General features: G+C 44.9%; 1 protein-coding gene across 3 annotated transcripts in view; it reads left to right on the top strand.

Moving 5' to 3' along the window:
- LOC110522941 (ras-specific guanine nucleotide-releasing factor 2) overlaps positions 1–18,290 on the top strand; it is a 70,794-nt gene extending 52,504 nt beyond the window's left edge. Inside the window, exons 8-26 of one of the 3 annotated variants that reach the window (XM_090234834.1) lie at positions 564–682; positions 876–1,039; positions 7,369–7,435; positions 7,543–7,679; positions 7,860–7,942; positions 8,078–8,326; positions 8,648–8,740; positions 8,984–9,528; positions 9,644–9,871; positions 10,085–10,191; positions 10,628–10,740; positions 10,924–10,984; positions 14,038–14,064; positions 14,697–14,800; positions 14,907–14,991; positions 15,165–15,442; positions 15,995–16,112; positions 16,237–16,305; positions 16,402–18,290. In XM_090234834.1, coding sequence (XP_090090960.1) covers positions 564–682; positions 876–1,039; positions 7,369–7,435; positions 7,543–7,679; positions 7,860–7,942; positions 8,078–8,326; positions 8,648–8,740; positions 8,984–9,528; positions 9,644–9,871; positions 10,085–10,191; positions 10,628–10,740; positions 10,924–10,984; positions 14,038–14,064; positions 14,697–14,800; positions 14,907–14,991; positions 15,165–15,442; positions 15,995–16,112; positions 16,237–16,305; positions 16,402–16,497 — 2,743 coding nt within the window. In that variant the 3' untranslated portion in view covers positions 16,498–18,290. The remainder of the gene's footprint in view (positions 1–563; positions 683–875; positions 1,040–7,368; positions 7,436–7,542; positions 7,680–7,859; positions 7,943–8,077; positions 8,327–8,647; positions 8,741–8,983; positions 9,529–9,643; positions 9,872–10,084; positions 10,192–10,627; positions 10,741–10,923; positions 10,985–14,037; positions 14,065–14,696; positions 14,801–14,906; positions 14,992–15,164; positions 15,443–15,994; positions 16,113–16,236; positions 16,306–16,401) is intronic. The other 2 variants (XM_036977506.2, XM_036977507.2) reach the window with 2 other exon arrangements.
- Positions 18,291–18,314: the final 24 nt, after the last annotated feature.

The following is an 18,314-nucleotide window of genomic DNA, read 5'->3' on the forward strand; positions in this document are numbered from 1 at the left end:
GCCAACAGTGGTTGTGTAGTAGATCATGTAGCCAACAGTGGTTGTGTAGTAGATCATGTAGCCAACAGTGGTTGTGTAGTAGATAATGTAGTTAACAGTGGTTGTGTAGTAGATAATGTAGCCAACGGTGGTTGTGTAGTAGATCATGTAGCCAACAGTGGTTGTGTAGTAGATCATGTAGCCAACAGTGGTTGTGTAGTAGATCATGTAGCCAACAGTGGCTGTGTAGTAGGTAATGTAGCCAACAGTGGTTGTGTAGTAGATCATGTAGCCAACAGTAGTTGTGTGGTAGATAATGTAGTTAGCAGTGGCTGTGTAGTAGGTCATGTAGCCAACAGTGGTTGTGTGGTGGATAATGTAGCTAATGGTGGTTGTGTGGTGGATAATGTAGTTAACAGTGGCTGTGTAGTAGATAATGTAGTTAACAGTGGTTGTGTGGTGGAAAATGTAGCTAATGGTGGTTGTGTGGTGGATAATGTAGTTAACAGTGGTTGTGTGGTGGAAAATGTAGCTAATGGTGGTTGTGTGGTAGATAATGTAGCTAATGGTGGTTGTGTTGTCAGGATGATGCATGATGAGGTGAGCGATACAGAGAACATTCGTAAGAATCTGGCCATCGAGAGAATGATCGTAGAAGGCTGTGACATATTACTGGATACCAGCCAGACCTTTGTCAGACAGGGTGAGTACACACACACACACACATACTGTACAAATGCACTCACTCACACACACACCGCCAGAATCCCGAGCATTATAAGATGGCTACTTGTAACTGTCATCAGTAGTACAGTATGTGTAGCCTATGTTTTTTTTTCTTTTTTCCCCTCCCACCAAACTCTCACACACACACACTCTCTCTCTCTACCCATCAGGCTCTCTGATCCAGCTCCCATCCAGCAGTGAACGGGGCATGCTCAGTAAGGTCCGTCTGGGCTCTCTGTCTCTCAGGAAGGAAGGAGAACGACAGTGCTTCCTATTTACGAAACACTTCCTTGTCTGCACACGCACCTCCGGGGGAAAGCTGCACCTGCTCAAGGTGAGAGTCAAACACACACACAGACATATTATGCATGTACAGATGTCCGATCTTAATTTGATCACTGTTTTGTCGCGTGAAATTTTCCTGCGCCGCAACAGGGACTTAAAATGAGTCTCATGATTTAGATGCTTTCACAAAAACGTATTCAGGGGGCAGTCGAGTCATTCAGACCAGCGCCAGCTATCAAAATCATATTCCGTCTCTGACTTTGCTCATAGGCTCAAGCTAGACAATGTCCTACTGCTACTGTAGGACTATAGGTCATATCACCCCCACATTCAAATGGACTCATCTGAAATGTATCCATACACGTGTCCATTAGGCCTATGGATGTATTTATTTTATCAGCATCAATTAGATTGAGCAATAAAAGTCCCACTTTTATTCCATGGGCTTAGATCCGCACTGTGCAGCTGTTATTCCATAGGCTTAGATCCGCACTGTGCAGCTGTTATTCCATAGGCTTAGAGCCTCACTGTGCAGCTGTTATTCCATAGGCTTAGATCCGCACTGTGCAGCTGTTATTCCATAGGCTTAGATCCGCACTGTGCAGCTGTTATTCCATAGGCTTAGATCCGCACTGTGCAGCTTTTATTCCATAGGCTGGGATCCGCACTGTGCAGCTGTTATTCCATAGGCTTAGATCCGCACTGTGCAGCTGTTGCAAGAGCACATTTTTCACTGGCTGTTTCACTGGCTGTCCACTGGTTTCAAAAGCAATGATTGATAGGCAGCGTAAACGTCTTGAATTCAACCATTATTGGGTTCAAATACACATTTAGATTTGTGAACAGCCATCCACAACAACCACAATCCGTAAGACACAAATAGCTAAATGAGAGAGCAGCAGTGTGATTCACATCAATGTGCTATGTAGATATCAATAGTAAGTGATATCCGTATCACCGTAAACTACACCACTGCTGTCATCCTTACCTCCAAGCGTTTATTTCAGTTGGATAATCTTTGGATGCCGACAGCAGTCGCCCATTGGAAGACAGCTTAGACTGTAGCCCACAAAAGCCCATTCCTGCTCTTTACCCGCGATCCATCAAACACATTTGGTGTGTCATCATAGTGGTCTCTGACTTGTGGTCAGACTCGTTCAGGTGGAACAAACTTGAACTTGCGACTTTTTTCAATGCTGATTCGAATGTCACTGAGAAAAGTATCCCCAAAAAATGTGCAAACATCCTTTCTGAATTTAAAAGTCATCCTCTGAGTAATCATCTAGTTTTTCTAAAGTATCTGTAATCTGATTACAGTATTTTTGCTGTTAATGTAATGGATTACAGTTACCTGTGTTTTTTTTGTTGCAATCCCTTACATGTAACGGATTACGTGTAATCTATTACTCCCCAACCCTGATAGGCTACACCTAAACTATAGCCTACATAGGCCTGTAATATCAGATGTAAAGACAAGATGTAAAAGCAGGCAAAAAAGAACTTGGCCCATGATTTTTGAAATCTACAGTGTATTATCAAAAAAGGTTTATCGCGAACGTAAGGTTATGAATCAACTGTCAAAATGTAGTTCAATCATGGCCTGGAGCAGTCTAGTTGTTAGGACCGCTGCTTTATAATACCAACATGTCTGTAATACCAACCTGTTTCAAATAGACCACCACAGTCCCTGTGCCCAAGAACACTAAGGTAACCTGCCTAAATGACTACCGACCTGTAGCACTCTGTAGCCATGAAGTGCTTTGAAAGGCTGGTCATGGCTCATATCAACACCATTATCCCAGAGACCCTAGACCCACTCCAATTTGCAAACCGCTCCAACAGATCCACAGATGATGCAATCGCTATTGCACTCCACACTGCCCTTTCCCACCTGGACAAAAGGAACACCTATGTGATAATGCTGTTCATTGACTACAGCTCAGCGTTCAACACCACAGTGTCCACAAACCTCATCACTAAGCTACGGACCCTGGGACTAAACACCTCCCTCTGCAACTGGAACGTGGACTTCCTGATGTGCCGCCCCCAGGTGGTAATGGTAAGTAACAACACATCCGCCACACTGATCCTCAACACAGGGGCCCCTCAGGGGTGCGTGCACGGTCCCCTCCTGTACTCCCTGTTCACTCATGACAGCATGGCCAGGCAAGACTCCAACACCATCATTAAGTTTGCCGATGACAATAGTGGTAGGCCTTATCACCAACAATGATGAGACAGCCTATAGGGAGAAGGTCAGAGTCCTGACCGTGTGGTGCAAGGACAACAACCTCTCCCTCAACGTGATCAAGACAAAGGAGATGATTGTGGACTACAGGAAAAGGAGGACCGAGCACACCCCCAATCTCAGTGGAGTGGAGTAGGTTGAGATCTTGAAGTTCCTTGGTGTCCACATCACCAACAAACTATCATGGTCCAATCACACCAAGACAGTTGTGAAGAGCACATGACAAAGCCTGTTCCTCCTCCCTCAGGAGACAGAAAATATTTGGCATGGGTCTTCAGATCCTCAAAGGTTCTACAGCTGCACCATCGAGAAGCGCTCCAGCAAGCGATACCGGAGCGCCAAGTCTAGGTCCAAAAGGCTTCTTAACAGCTTCTAGCCCCAAGCCATAAGACTCCTGAACAGCTAATCAGAGGGCTACCCAGACACCTCTTTTACGCAGCTGCTACCCTCTGTTTATTATCTACACATTGTCACTTTAACTCTACATGTACATATTACCTCAATTACCTCGACTAACCGGTGCCCCCACACATTGACTGTACCGGTACCCCCTGTATATAGCCTCACTATTGTTATTTTACTGCTGCTGTTTAATTATTTATTACTTTTTTTCCAGATTTTTTATTTTTTTACTTATCCTATTTTTTACTGAACACGTTTTTCTTAAAACTTCTTAAAGAATTGTTGGTTAAGGGCTGGTAAGTAAGCATTTCACCTGTTGTATTCGCCACGTGACATAAAATTACATTTGACATTTAGGCCTACCCTGTCCGCGTGGATTCAATTCCATCCCATACCCTTCTGGCACTAGTTACACATTTCAAGTATGGACAGTCCAGGGATATTTTACCACCGAACTTGATAAGAAAATCACCCTACCAGACACTTTTATTAGAAAGACAGATGTATTTAATGGATAACATACCGTAAATAGGAAACTGATAAGAAAAGCAATATCTCAAAATAAAATAAAGAAATGTATCATACAAAAGAGCCCGAACTCCGAGTGATGTTTCAAATGTTTACTCTGCGAAGATGTAACAGTCGAATACATACTGTAAATTCAATACAGCGCAGTGTTCATTTATACCCTTAGCTCTCACCCCCTCCCTTCCACAAAGATGTACTTCAGTACTTTTCCATCAGCCAGGATTTATTTGTGCTCCTCCGTGTATTTCAGTCAGGAGAGGCAATGAGTAACTGAGAGTAGACATTCCTACAGTCTACTGCAGTCCATGAAATAATTGGACTTCTCATGCACAAAGAGCTTCAACCCAACACTACTTTCACTCTCTAAGGATATATAAAAACAATCTGTTCATACTAAGAGGACATAATGGTATGAAATAGTGAAGACATGAAACAGTCATTTTAAATCTATTAACAAACAAAATAATAGCAGTGGGCTACACCAACGTTAGTTTCATACAAAGTGTGGGGTAAATTGCCACAGCCGATGTAAATTGTCAAATCGATAAATCACCCTAAATTGTTCCGATGATAATACCAACCAGAGGGCGAACATATCTTGAAAGACTTTGGTTGCAACCAGGACGAAGGCCACACCGATATCATCTTTCAGGGAGCGGTAATGAGGTGACCAATAATGGTTGCAATTGAGATCAGCTGTGCGGGTGAATTTAGCACGTATTGATCGTTTAAAAAGACATCAGCTGGTGATAATCTAGTGCCATCGATGGTTGCAATAGGTTCCTTGTTATTTGATTATATTCCAATACGTTCTCTAAGCTACCCAATCACATACTGTTTGTGTTCCCCTGTCTGAGTTGATGAGCTGATTTGGGCCATCAGTTGATTGCTAGATGAAGGCCTGCCGTAGAACGATAAACTTTCTTCCAGTGCTCGCCCACGTTTTATACATTTCCATTACCAAACTGTTATGCGCCGGCTACAGTAGCAAAGGCCTGCTGTGCTTCCAGTTTGATGCCGGCATTTGAAGTCATCCTTGTTGTGGATTGAAAGCCTGTATTGTGTGGCTTTAAAATGTCCTTTCTTAAAGCTGTCAGGATGTGAATGCGTTTGAGCCTATCCAAAGACTATTTTGTTGAGCTGAGACACGTTTCTTTGATGTGTAAATTATCAGGCTATTCGTTTTACTTCTTGAAAACATTGAAATGAATGCAATTAGCTTGTGGGCCTAATGTAGGTTATAGGCTATCTAAATGAATTGAAGTATTTTTTGTTGTTGTTGCTTACCTTGAAGAGCTAGAACAGTGTTGTAAAGATGGAGAATATAGGGGAAGGAGGAGTCAAAGGGCAGTGGGCCGGATTCGAACCATATGTGTGCCAGGGTCAGCGGTTGTAACCCCTGGACCACACAGGCACCGAGGCCACCAATCATCTATTATTGCTATTGCTTCCCTTGCACATATAATAAAACATTTTATATATATTTATTTCAACGGATATGCCCTAACGAAAAATAAGTCTATCCCCTACAAATATGCCCGTTAATTATAATCTACATAAGAAGTCACACAAACGCTACTTGAACAGGCGCCCAGTGGACCTGCAGTCTAAGGTACAATGTAGGTACGGTGCTGCATTGTACACAAACACCGCTTCAGCTGCCCCCTGGTGGTGATTCTTAATATTTCTTCAGATTTTCAAATCCTCTTGCCGCAGGATTATTTTCCTCCTGCGACAAAATGGGTCAAATTAAGATGCGATATCTGTACTTTCACATCGTCAGACTCATGCAAACATATACATACGAAATGTGTTGATATACACTACCTGTCAAAAGTTTTAGAACACCTACTCATTCCAGGGTTTTTCTTTATTTTAATATTTACTACATTGTAGAATAATAGTGAAGACATCAAAGCTATGAAATAACACATATGGAATCATGTAGTAACCAAAAAAGTGTTAAACAAATCCAAATATATTTTATACTTGAGATTCTTCAAATAGCCACCCTTTGCCTTGATGACAGCTTTGCCCACTCCTGGCATTCTCTCAACCAGCTTCATGAGTAGTCACCTGGAATGCATTTGTGCCTACTTAAAAGTTAATTTGTGGAATTTCTTTCCTTCCTGGGTTTGAGCCAATCAGTTGTGTTGTGACAGTTGTGTTATACAGAAGATAGCCCTATTTGGTAAAATACCAAGTTCGTTAGTTACCAGCCTCAGAAATTGCAGCCCAAATAAATGCTTCACAGAGACACATCTCAACATCAACTGTTCAGAGAAGATTGTGTGAATCAGGCCTTCGTGGTCAAATTTCTGCAAAGAAACCACTACCAAAGGACACCAATAAGAAGAAGTGACTTGCTTGGGCCAAGAAACACAAGTAAAGGACATTAGACCGGTGGAAATGTGTCCTTTAGTCTGGAGTCCAAATTTTAGATTTTTGGTTCCAACCGCCGTGTCTTTGTGAGGCGCGGTGTGGGTGAACGGATGATCTCCACATGTGTATTCCCCACCGTAAAGCATGGAGTAGGAGGTATTATGGTATGGGGTTGCTTTGCTGGTGACACTGTCTGTGATTTACTTAGAATTCAAGGCACACTTAACCAACAAGGCTACCACAGCATTCTGCAGCGATACGCCATCCCATCTGGTTTGGGCTTAGTGGGACTATCATTTTTTTTTCAACAGGACAATGACCCAACACACCTCCAGGCTGTGTAAGGGCTATTTTACCAAGAAGGAGAGTGATGGAGTGCTGCATCAGATGACCTGGCCTCCACAATCCCCCGACCTCAACCAATCACAGCATATGTGGAAACTGTTGCAAAAGCATTTCAGGTGAAGCTGGTTGAGAGAATGCCAAGAGTGTGCAGAGCTGCCATCAAGGAAAAGGGTGGCTATTAGAAGAATCTCAAATATAACATATATTTGGATTTGTTTGACACTTCTTCGGTTACAACATGATTCCATATGTGTTATTTCATAGTTTTGATGCCTTCACTATTATTCTACAATGTAGAAAATAGTACAAATAAAGAAAAACCCTTGAATGAGTAGGTGTTCTAAAACGTTTGACCGGTAGTGTAGGTACTAGAAAACATTTGTATGTCAAGCAGATTTTGACACAGTTGACCTTCCCTCTACACGTGCGTGTTAGATGTATGGCCTCTAACCTCTGCCCTTTGACCCTCACAGCAGGGTGGGGTGTTGTCTCTAATAGAATGTACCCTTGTAGAGGAGCTAGATGCCAACGATGAGGACTGTAAGTATCTTTCATAAAGTAATAAATCAATGAATAAGTCAATTTAATCAATCAATCAATACATCAACAAACTTTTGACCTTGATCCTTCCCACCGCCCTCCTGTAGACAATGCAGGAGGTCAGGGCTTCAACCACCTGGAGTTTAAAATCGTGGTGGAACCCCCTGATGGCCCCGCCTTCTCTGTCGTCCTATTGGCTCCCTCCCGCCAGGAGAAAGCTGCCTGGACCAGTGACATCAGTCAGGTAAACATACCTGGGGATGAGATGCCCAGTCCCAAATCAACTCCTACACCTACTGCTTCTGCAAGTCTCTACACTGATTTTGAAAGAGGTTCAGCACCATGGACAGTAACATGACTGTCTCTCCCCTCTTGTCTCTGTCTTTCTTTCATTCTGTACCTTTTTCTTTCTCTCTGTCTATAGTGTATAGATAATATCCGCTGTAATGGCCTGATGACCAGCGTATTTGAGGAGAACTCTAAAGTAACTGTGCCTCACATGATCAAGTAAGAGCCCAAATAAAGACTGTATATTCTTTTCCACGTCAGTGAGAGTTGATAATCCCCAGGTTATCCAATCCCCTTTGCCCATCTGGGAGATCACCCAATAGCTGATGATCTTATTGATACTTGTCCCACCAGGTCGGACGCACGGCTGCACAAAGATGATGTGGACATCTGCTTCAGCAAGACGCTCAACTCCTGCAAGGTCCCCCAGATCCGCTACGCCAGCGTGGAGCGGCTGCTGGAGAGACTGACTGACCTGCGCTTCCTCTCTATCGACTTCCTCAACACCTTCCTCCACACGTACAGGATCTTTACTACCGCTGCTGTGGTCATGGACAAACTGGCCGACATATACAAGAAACCTTTTACCTCTATACCGGTCAGGTAGAAAGATATACAGTATGAACCCACACACACATTGTGTCTTCTCATGCCACATCACTCCATCACTCCTTCATCCATTCTGTCTCTTCCTCAACTCTATCCTCGTATAATAGACATGCATGCTGACCATCACTCTCTCTGTCTCTTTCCTTCTCTTACCTCCCCCTCCACTCCACTCCACTCCACTCCCCTCCTCCACTCCTGGTTTTGTCACTCCTCGTCACCCCCTCCTTCCACATCTTTCCCTTTGTCACCTCCTCTCCCATGCCATCCTGCCCTCTCCTCTTCTCCTTCTCTCCTCCACTCCTCCTCTCCTCTCAGGGTTCAGTATCACTCCTCCGATCGTCTGTCCATCACGTCTCTCTGTCCTGACTACAGTCTGAAGATCACACGGCTTGCTCTGGACCAAAAAGAGTGACACTCTTTTTTTTTCTTTTTCTCGTACATTCTCCTCTTTTCACTGCCTCTCCATTGACTCTTTCATTGGTTCATTTCACTCATACAGTCTTTCAAACAAAAATACCTTTTCTTCTTGGTTTTAGTTCAGAGGGCTAACATAGATGTTACATAGGTTTCTCATATGACGTAGGAATAATCAAGTGCTTCCTTTTTGTCTTTATCCTCCTCTTCTTCTCCCATCCCTCTGTCCCTCCTCAGGTCTCTGGAGTTGTTCTTTGCCACCAACCAGGGGACGTGGGGAGGCGAGCACCTCAACAACAAATCTCCCCGTCTCTGTCGCAAGTTCTCCTCTCCTCCTCCTCTCACCATCCCCTCCCGTACCTCCTCCCCGGTTCACTCCCGCAAACTCTCCCTCTCCTCCCCGGTCTCCTCCAAGGCAGGGGTCCTAGACCTCTCCACCCCTTCCTCCTCTGCTGCTAACTCCCCCACTTCCTCTCACCCTCCCTCCATCTCCTCCCCCCCTCCCAATGCCACCAGGCCCCCTTCAGGGTTTTCCTCCCCTCCTCCCAACGCCACCCGGGCTCCATCTGGGTTCTCGTCCCCCCCTCCCACCTGTACGCGGGCTCCCAGCCTGCCAACAGTCCTGGGGGTCTCCACCTCCCCTTCCACCACCACAAAAGCCCTTCTAGAACTGAGCCGCCCCACCTGTTCACAGGAACCTGTCCCCCCAACGCCGGAAGAGGGAGGAGACATGCCGCGCATCGACGCATTCTGTGGAAAACTCAGACGCAGCATCCGCAGGGGTAGGCTGGCACACACATACACGCACAAACACAGACACACACACACACAAACACAGACACACACTCACAAACACAGACACACACTCACTGAGTGCCTGTATATTTTAATTAACAGCTGTTCTGGAGACGGTTTCTCTGGAGAAGTTCCTCCCAGAGTCTAACCCTCAAGTCAGCGAGGACCGAGTCCCCCTGACAGAGTCCCCCTGTCGCTCCCCCTCTACACCCAGACACATGCGATACAGACAGTCTGGAGGTTCCACGGGGGAAAACAATCGTGGTACTATGTCACCAGCCTCAGCCTTCGCTATTGCCACGGCAGCTGCCGGACACGGCAGTTCCCAGGGTAACAGACAACATGAACAATAACAACTGTCTTACCAGCAGCATTTACCATTTCACCACAAGTTCTCTCTCTCCCAGGGTAACAGACAACATGAACAATAACAACTGTCTTACCAGCAGCATTTACAATTTCACCACAAGCGCTCTCTCTCTCTCTCTCTCTCTCTCTCTCTCTCTCTCTCTCTCTCTCTCTCTCTCTCTCTCTCTCTCTCAGGTTTCAATAATAGCGAGAGGACCTGTGACAAGGAGTTTATCATCCGTAGAGCTGCTACCAACAGAGTCCTCAACGTACTGCGTCACTGGGTCTCCAAGCACTCACAGGTCTGAACCACATACACACACAAACACTGCCTGCCTACCCCTGTTGTCCTCTGTCCAACTCTCAGGACGTCCAGAGAAATGTCACCCTGCTCCACTGGGGCCCCCTTGTGTCCTGCCCTCTGTAGCAGACAGGACTGTTGCTCTTGAACAAACCCCAGCTCTGACACTACTGTCGCCACCATCTGCTCTGTGGGGCCTGGACACACATGCACATTTACGGGATGGTCAGCCCTCATCTCCTGTGTCCTGGTGTGTAGGTGACCATACATGCTGAAACAGGCTGATGTTGACGCAGAGAGAAGAGGTCAATTTATGCTCTATAATAATTCTGATGTGGAAGGGAGTGAACGATGTACCTGTGAGTTTACAGCATCCTCTGAAGAAATGGCTGGGGGAAATGATCGCTAAGCTGCGTGTGTGTTTGTGCGTGTGCCAGGACTTTGAGATGAACAGTGAGCTGAAGGTGGGTGTAATGACCCTTCTGGAGGAGGTGCTACGAGACGCAGACCTGCTGCCTCAAGAGAGGAAAGCCACCGGAAACATTCTAAGGTACACACGCGCAAGCTAAAGTACAAGCCCACACACACACACACTCGCAGACACATACACACACTCACAGACACACACACAAAGACACACACACACTCACAGTCACAGTGAGAGTGTGTGTGAGAGTGGATGTGTGTTTGTGTCATTACATTTGTTATTCATGAGACTCTGCTTGTCTCTCAGTGCCCTTTCTCAAGATGAACAAGATGATGCTCAACTCAAGATAGAAGACATCCTACAGACGGTATGTATAGTTCAATCACACACACACACAACTACTGCCTAGTTGCCTGAAATGCTAAGCCATTTCATTTGCAGGATGTCAAATCAAATTGTATTAGTCACATGCTCCGAATACAACAGGTATAGGCCTTACAGTGAAATGCTTACTTACAAGCCCCTAACCAACAATGCAGTTTAAAAAAAATATGGATAAGAATAAGAAATAAAAGTAACAAGTGATTAAAGAACAGCAGTAAAATAACAATAGTGAGACTATATACAGGGGGGTACCAGTACAGAGTCAATGTGCAGGGTTAGTTGAGGTAATATGTACATGTAGGTAGAGTTATTAAAGTGAGTATGCATAGATGATAACAACAGAGAGTAGCAGCACTGTAAAAAAAAAAAAAGAGGGCGGAAATGCAAATAGTCTGGGTAGCCATTTGATTAGGTGTTCAGGAGTCTTATGGCTTGGGGTAGAAGCTGTTTAGAAGCCTCTTGGACCTAGACTTGGCGCTCCGGTACCACTTGCCATGCGGTAGCAGAGAGAACAGTCTATGACTAGGGTGGATGGAGTCTTTGACAATTTTTAGGGCCTTCCTCTGACACCGCCTGGTATAGAGGTCCTGGATGGCAGGAAGCTTGGCCCCAGCGATGTACTGGGCTGTTCGCTCTACTCTCTCTAGTGCCTTATGGTCGGAGGCTGAGCAGTTGCCATACCAGGCAGTGATGCAACCAGTCAGGATGCTCTCGATGGTGCAGCTGTAGAACCTTTTGAGGATCTGAGGACCCATGCCAAATATTTTCAGTCTCCTGAGGGGGAATAGGTTTTGTCGTGCCCTCTTTACAACTGTCTTGGTGTGGTTGGACCGTGTTAGTTTGTTGGTGATGTGGACACCAAGGAACTTGCTCTCAACCTGCTCCACTGCAGCCCAGTCGATGAGAATGGGGGCGTGCTCAATCCTCTTTTCCCTGAGGTCCACAATCATCTCCTTTGTCTTGATCACGTTGAGGGAGAGGTTGTTGTCCTGGCACCAAATGGCCAGGTCTCTGACCTCCTCCCTATAGGCTGTCTCGTTGCTGTCGTTGTTGGCTGTGCAGTCATGAGTGAACAGGGAGTACAGGAGGGGACTGAGCACTCACCCCTGAAGGGCCCCTGTGTTGAGGATCAGAGTGACGCATGTGTTTTTACCTACACTTACCACCTTGGGGCAGCCCATCAGGAAGTCCAGGATCCAGTTGCAGAGGGAGGTGTTCAGTCCCAGGATCCTTAGCTTATTGATGAGCTTTGAGCGCACTATGGTGTTGAACGCTGAGCTGTAGTCAATGAATAGCATTCTGACATAGGTGTTCCTTTTGTCCAGGTGGGAAAGGCCCGTGTAGAGTGCAATAGAGATTACATCATCTGTGGATCTTTTGGGGCAGTATGCAAATTGGAGTGGGTCTAGGGTTTCTGGGATAATGGTGTTGATGTGAGCCATGACCAACTTTTTGAAGCACTTCATGGCTGCAGAAGTGAGTGCTATGGGTCGGTTGTTGTTTAGGCAGGTTACCTTAGGGTTCTTGGGCACAGGCACTATGGTGGTCTGCTTAAAACATGTTGGTATTACAGACTCAGACAGGGAGAGGTTGAAAATGTCAGTGAAGACACTTGCCAGTCAGTCAGCGCATGCTCGCAGTGCACTTCCGGGTAATCCGTCTGACCCTGCGGCCTTAATAATGTTAACATGTTTTAAGGTCGTTCTCACATCGGCTGAGGAGAGCGTGATCACACAGTCTTCCAGAACAGCTGGTGCTCTCATGCATGTTTCAGTGTTACTTGGCTTGAGGCGAGCATAGAAGCAGTTTAGCTCGTCTGGTAGGCTCGTGTCACTGGGCAGCTCTTTCTTATACTTTCTTATAAGCTTCCGCTCCTTGAAAGCGGCAGTTCTAGCCTTTAGCTCAGTGTGGATGTTGCCTGTAAATCCATGGCTTCTGGTTGGGTCATGTACGTATGGTCACTGTGGGGACGACGTCATCAATGCACTTATTGATGAAGCCAATGACTGATGTGGTGTACTCCTCAATGCCATCGGAGGAACATCTGCTTCATCTGACCACTTTTTTATTGATCTAGTCACTGGCGCTTCCTGCTTTAATTTTTGTTTGTAAGCAGGAATCAGGAGGATAGAATTATGGACAGATTTGCCAAAAGGAGGGCGAGGGATAGCTTTGTATGCTTCTCTGTGTGTGGAGTAAAGGTGGTCCAGAGTTTTTTTTCCTTTGGTTGCACATTTAACATGCTGATAGAAATTTGGTAAAACATATTTAAGTGTCCCTGCATTAAAGTCCTTGGCTACTAAGAGCGCTGCCTCTGGATTAGTGTTTTCTTGTTTGCTTATGCCGGAATACAGCTCATTCAATGCTGTCTTAGTGCCAGCCTCTGACTGTGGTGGTATGTAAACAGCTAAGAAAAATACAGATGAAAACTCTCTAGGTAGGTAGTGTGGTCTACAGTTTATCATGAGATACGATACCTCAGGAGAGCAATAGCTTGAGACTTCCTTAGATATCGTGCACCAGCTGTTATTTACAAAAATACATAGTCCACCGCCCCTTGTCTTCCCAGACGCTGCTGTTCTGTCCTGACGGTACATCGTATAACCAGTCAGTTGTATGTTGATATTGTCGTCGTTCAGCCACGTCTCCGTGAAGCATAAGATATTACAGTTTTTAATGTCCCGTTGGTAGTTTAATCATCTGCATAGATCATCTATTTTATTGTCCAAAGACTGCACGTTTGCTAGCAGAATGGAAAGAAGTGGGGGTTTGTTCGATCGCCTACGAATTCTCAGAAGGCAGCCCACCCTCCAGCCCCATTTTCTCCGTCCTCCTCTCACGCAAATCATGGGGATCTGGGCCTGTTCCCGAGAAAGCAGTATATCGTTCGCATCGGCCTCGTCAGACTCGTTAAAGTAAAAAATGCCTTCTTCTCCGACGCCATCTTATAACAATATAGTGGTAGAAAGTGTGTTTAGTCATTATTTAGTCAGTAAATGAATGTTGATGTAATTTGGAATGCTGACTTTGGAACAGAGAAGTCCACTGCTCCACTTCATCCTGGTAAGACGTTGTCCAGATACGTAGTCTCGATTTAGACTTATTTGAAGTCTTCGCCATAAATAATTAGAACCTACAGTATTAGTTATATTAGTGTGTAGTGTGGTGGAGCATCCCCCTGAAGACCCAACCAATACTTGATGTAAAATACTTTAGAATGCATTTAGAAGTATTTGAGGTGCGCTTGATTTCGATCGGAGATTTCACTTTTGGGAAAACGCCATTGCTTCTATTTTACAGGGGAAATAAATCAAGCTTAGCTCAAGTATTGTAAAGTATTTGACATGCACTATGTATGTGAACCTGGTTTTAGTCCCCTGTAGAGCCATATTAGTCCACTGTGTCCTTTTATTTAGCGGCTACCTGCTAGGTAGCCTAGCGGTTAGAGTGTTGGGCCGGTAACCGAGAGGTTGCTAGTTTGACCAACTGAGCCGACAAGGTGAAAAGTCTGTCGAGGCACTTGACCCTAATTCCTCCAGGGTCGCCTTGAGTAATGGCTGAACCCTGGCCATGACCTCACTTTCAGGGGGGATATGCAAAAAATACACTTATATAAGCTCCCCTTATTTGTGTATATTAGATGTCAACCCGTTTGTAGTGCAGACATGGAACACTGTTTAATATTGGTTTACCAGGCGGAGTGTCCCAAAGCAGAGTGTTTTGAGTCTCTGTCTGCGATGGAGCTGGCTGAACAGATCACCCTGCTAGACCACATTGTGTTCAGGAGCATCCCTTACGAGTGAGTGTATATTCTACATCAGAATAGTGTGAGTGTATATTCTACATCAGAGAATAGTGTTGTTGTGTTGTTGTTGCATAGTTGTGGTGTGTTCCGTGTCCACCAGAGAGTTTCTGGGCCAGGGCTGGATGAAGCTGGACAAGTCAGAGAGAACTCCATACATCATGAAGACCAGTCAGCACTTTAACGATGTAAGATTTAAAACAGATCTATACTCAATAGCTCTATACCAGCCAGCGCTTCAGATCTATACTCGTATCTCAACATATTTCCCGGTCCCTCTTTTCTGTATCTCTGCCTCTTTCCCACTTCCCTTATTTCTCTCCCTTCCCCTCTCTGTTTTTCTTCTGTTTTCCTGCTCTAGATGAGTAACCTGGTAGCGTCTCAGATCATTGCCCATACAGACGTGGGCTCCAGGGCTAACTCCATAGAGAAGTGGTTGGCGGTTGCTGATATCTGTCGCTGCCTTAACAACTATAACGGAGTTCTAGAGATCACCTCAGCTCTCAACCGCAGCGCCATCTACAGGCTGAAGAAGACATGGGCCAAAGTCTGCAAACAGACCAAGTCGTTGATGGACAGGCTGCAGAAGACAGTGTCATCAGAGGGCCGGTTCAAGAACCTGAGAGAAACCCTGAAAAAGTAAGAAAGAGGGGAGATACAGGGATAATTTGTGTGTCTGGGTTTTGGTCACAGATTATCGCCACGACGTGTACCTGTGCGAACAGTGAAATCTCACCAAGGAGCTATAGGACGTCAGGTAGCCTTGCGGTTAGAGCGTTTGGGCCAGTTCGAATACCCGTGCCGACAAGGTGAAAAATCTGCCGATGTGCCCTTGAGCAAGCACAATACAATAGAGGCAGGATATTTGTCCACATGATTAAGCGCGTATTTTTTTAAATATTTAAAGTGATGCTATAGATGTTTTGTATCATTTCAGCCAGTAGTTTTGAAAGTAGCGCTCACGAGACAAAATGGGTCCCAGGAAATGGTGCACAATCGTGTACTGTACATAGTCATAGTATGATGTTCCGTCCTGCGTTTTATTTATTTTTTAAATCATGCAATTCGTATCATATGTTACGAATTTGTAAGGGCTGTAGATCCTTTTTCAATCTCTTTAAGGACTTGTGAAAAGTTAGGAAAAGCTTAAATACTATGTGAACATTGATTGATGGATTGGTCCGTGTGCAGCTGCAACCCTCCCTGTGTGCCCTATCTGGGGATGTACCTGACTGACCTGGCCTTCATCGAAGAGGGAACGCCCAACTTCACCGAGGAGGGACTCGTCAACTTCTCCAAGATGAGGATGGTAAACACACAAACGCACGCACACACAGTCAGTCAATCAGTCAGCCTGTATCTCTCTCTCTCTCTCTCTCTCTCTCTCTCTGCCTGGCTCATGTCTCTCCTCCCTGTTCTCCTGTCTGTTCCAGATTTCTCACATCATCAGAGAGATCCGTCAGTTCCAGGGTGCGCCCTACAGGATAGAGCACCAAGCCAAGGTAACACCCGCCACACAGTCAATCAATGTTTCTAGGTACAACCCTGTTAGAACTAACTGACTCGCCGGGCTTCCTCTCCGTCTCGCTCTCTCCCAGGTGACTCAGTTCCTGCTGGATAAGACTCTGGTGATGGATGAGGACACGTTGTATGAGCTGTCCCTGAAGATTGAACCCCGCATCCCTCCTGGCTAAACACACAGAAACAGTCGGTCTCAGTCCAGCTGCATCAGACACTTAGTAGTTAGTGTTCTTATTGTTATCTGCTTGGTAACAATGGAACCAGTGGACGGGAGAGCCCTGAGAATCACCCGGTTAAGGGTTCCTGTTACTTTATCACCATTGCCAATGATTATGCTTAAGAACTCTGGTGAAGATGTGCCTTGCTTGTAAATATGTACATATCAAGATTTAGTAATAAACTGTAAAGTGTGTTTATAACATGTTATAATGATTTCCTGATGATCTTGCATGCATTTCCATGTATCCATTTACATTTGCTCTGAAAAAGGCTCAAGTAGAACCAAGGTAGAGTCAGGTTTTGGCTGTAACTGATTAGGAGAGACGTCTAGCTTGCCAGACTAATGGCAGCTGTGGGCAGACGAGTGGGGATGGAACAGTGGCGGTCACTATATTGCCCTCTACTGGTGAACAGCCTCATCAAATAGTGATAACATTCCCCAAAGGTTTTTGCACTTCCTTGAAGACATCTTCATGGGTCCACCCGAACCCGAATACCCGAGACCCGACCGGGTTCAAAATTCAATATTTTCCCTCGGGTCCGGGTCGTGTCCTGTCTGATTGTCATCGGGTCTCCAGTCTATTTAACTACAGCTGATAGACTAGAGTGGAGCCGAATGGACCCGACCACAGCTCTGCATAGCCTATCGCATATTTATTATACCCTAATAAGGTGAATTTATTGATTTATAGAAGGCCTAGCCAAAATATAAAAACCTATTTGTTAACCAGAAGATGAACTTGTCACTTGGGTCCAATCGAGTCTATCTGTGTCTGTTGAACAATTACTTGATTGGTTCCTTGTTCCTGTTGACACACACTGATGATGTAAGCATGGACTTTACATCCTGTCATTTAGCATGTTTATTTACTTACTTATGTATTAAGCATTTTAAACATTGTTCTACTTCTGTCTATTATTGTATTCACACTGGACACTGACATCTATTCCACATTGGTTCAAGGTGAAATGAGGTGGAAACAACATTGATTCAACCAGTGTGTGCCCCGTGGGTTCTCTGTGTGAAGGTTTTCAACTGTTATTTGTTACAAGAAACATTTGAAGAACATGTAAACGCATATGAGGAGCCACTTTTCTCAACCGTGTAATTTTGCACAATCTAATATACTGTAGCTAATTCTCCCCAGAGCCAGACAGTGTATAAGAGAATATACATGTACGGCTTTACCTTTACCAGTCCTGACCCAAATTGCAGTTTCAGAAATGTTGTTCAATCAAGTGTAACATGTCTGTTTTGCGAATGACGACATTCCAGTAAAGGGACTTGACCCAAACGGTCGTTAAAGTTGACTTTTGTCTGAATATTTCTCAATGTTGTAGCTTGTCTCTGGATGCGTTCATTTATTAGTATTTGTTCGGTTTTTATCTGATCACTTGTTAAACAGTATTTTTTGGAAATCTTGCGCTATTGATTTGTAAAGTATGTCAACAGATTTGTAACTTCTTGGAGCTTTTGGATCGGTTAAGCGGTAGAGCACGTTTCTCTTTCCTTACAGTGTTGTTCTTCAGATAACTGCTTTTTCCAGACTGCTTCCGTTTTCTACGGTCCTGAATGGCAGGAATCTTTCTCACATCCTGATAGTATCTACGGTCCTGCTTTTATACCTGACCATGTACTTTGTTATAAAACCTGCTGTTTTACCTCTGTATTGTTCCATGCACTTCCTTAGAGAATGTACAGATTTACACCCCTGGCTTGTAAATAAAATCAAAGTTGTTAATGCCACTTCTATAGTAAGTTGATATTCAT

This window comes from Oncorhynchus mykiss, chromosome 5 (assembly GCF_057628025.1).
Source record: "Oncorhynchus mykiss isolate SJ-2025 chromosome 5, ASM5762802v1, whole genome shotgun sequence".
Lineage (NCBI taxonomy): Eukaryota > Metazoa > Chordata > Actinopteri > Salmoniformes > Salmonidae > Oncorhynchus > Oncorhynchus mykiss.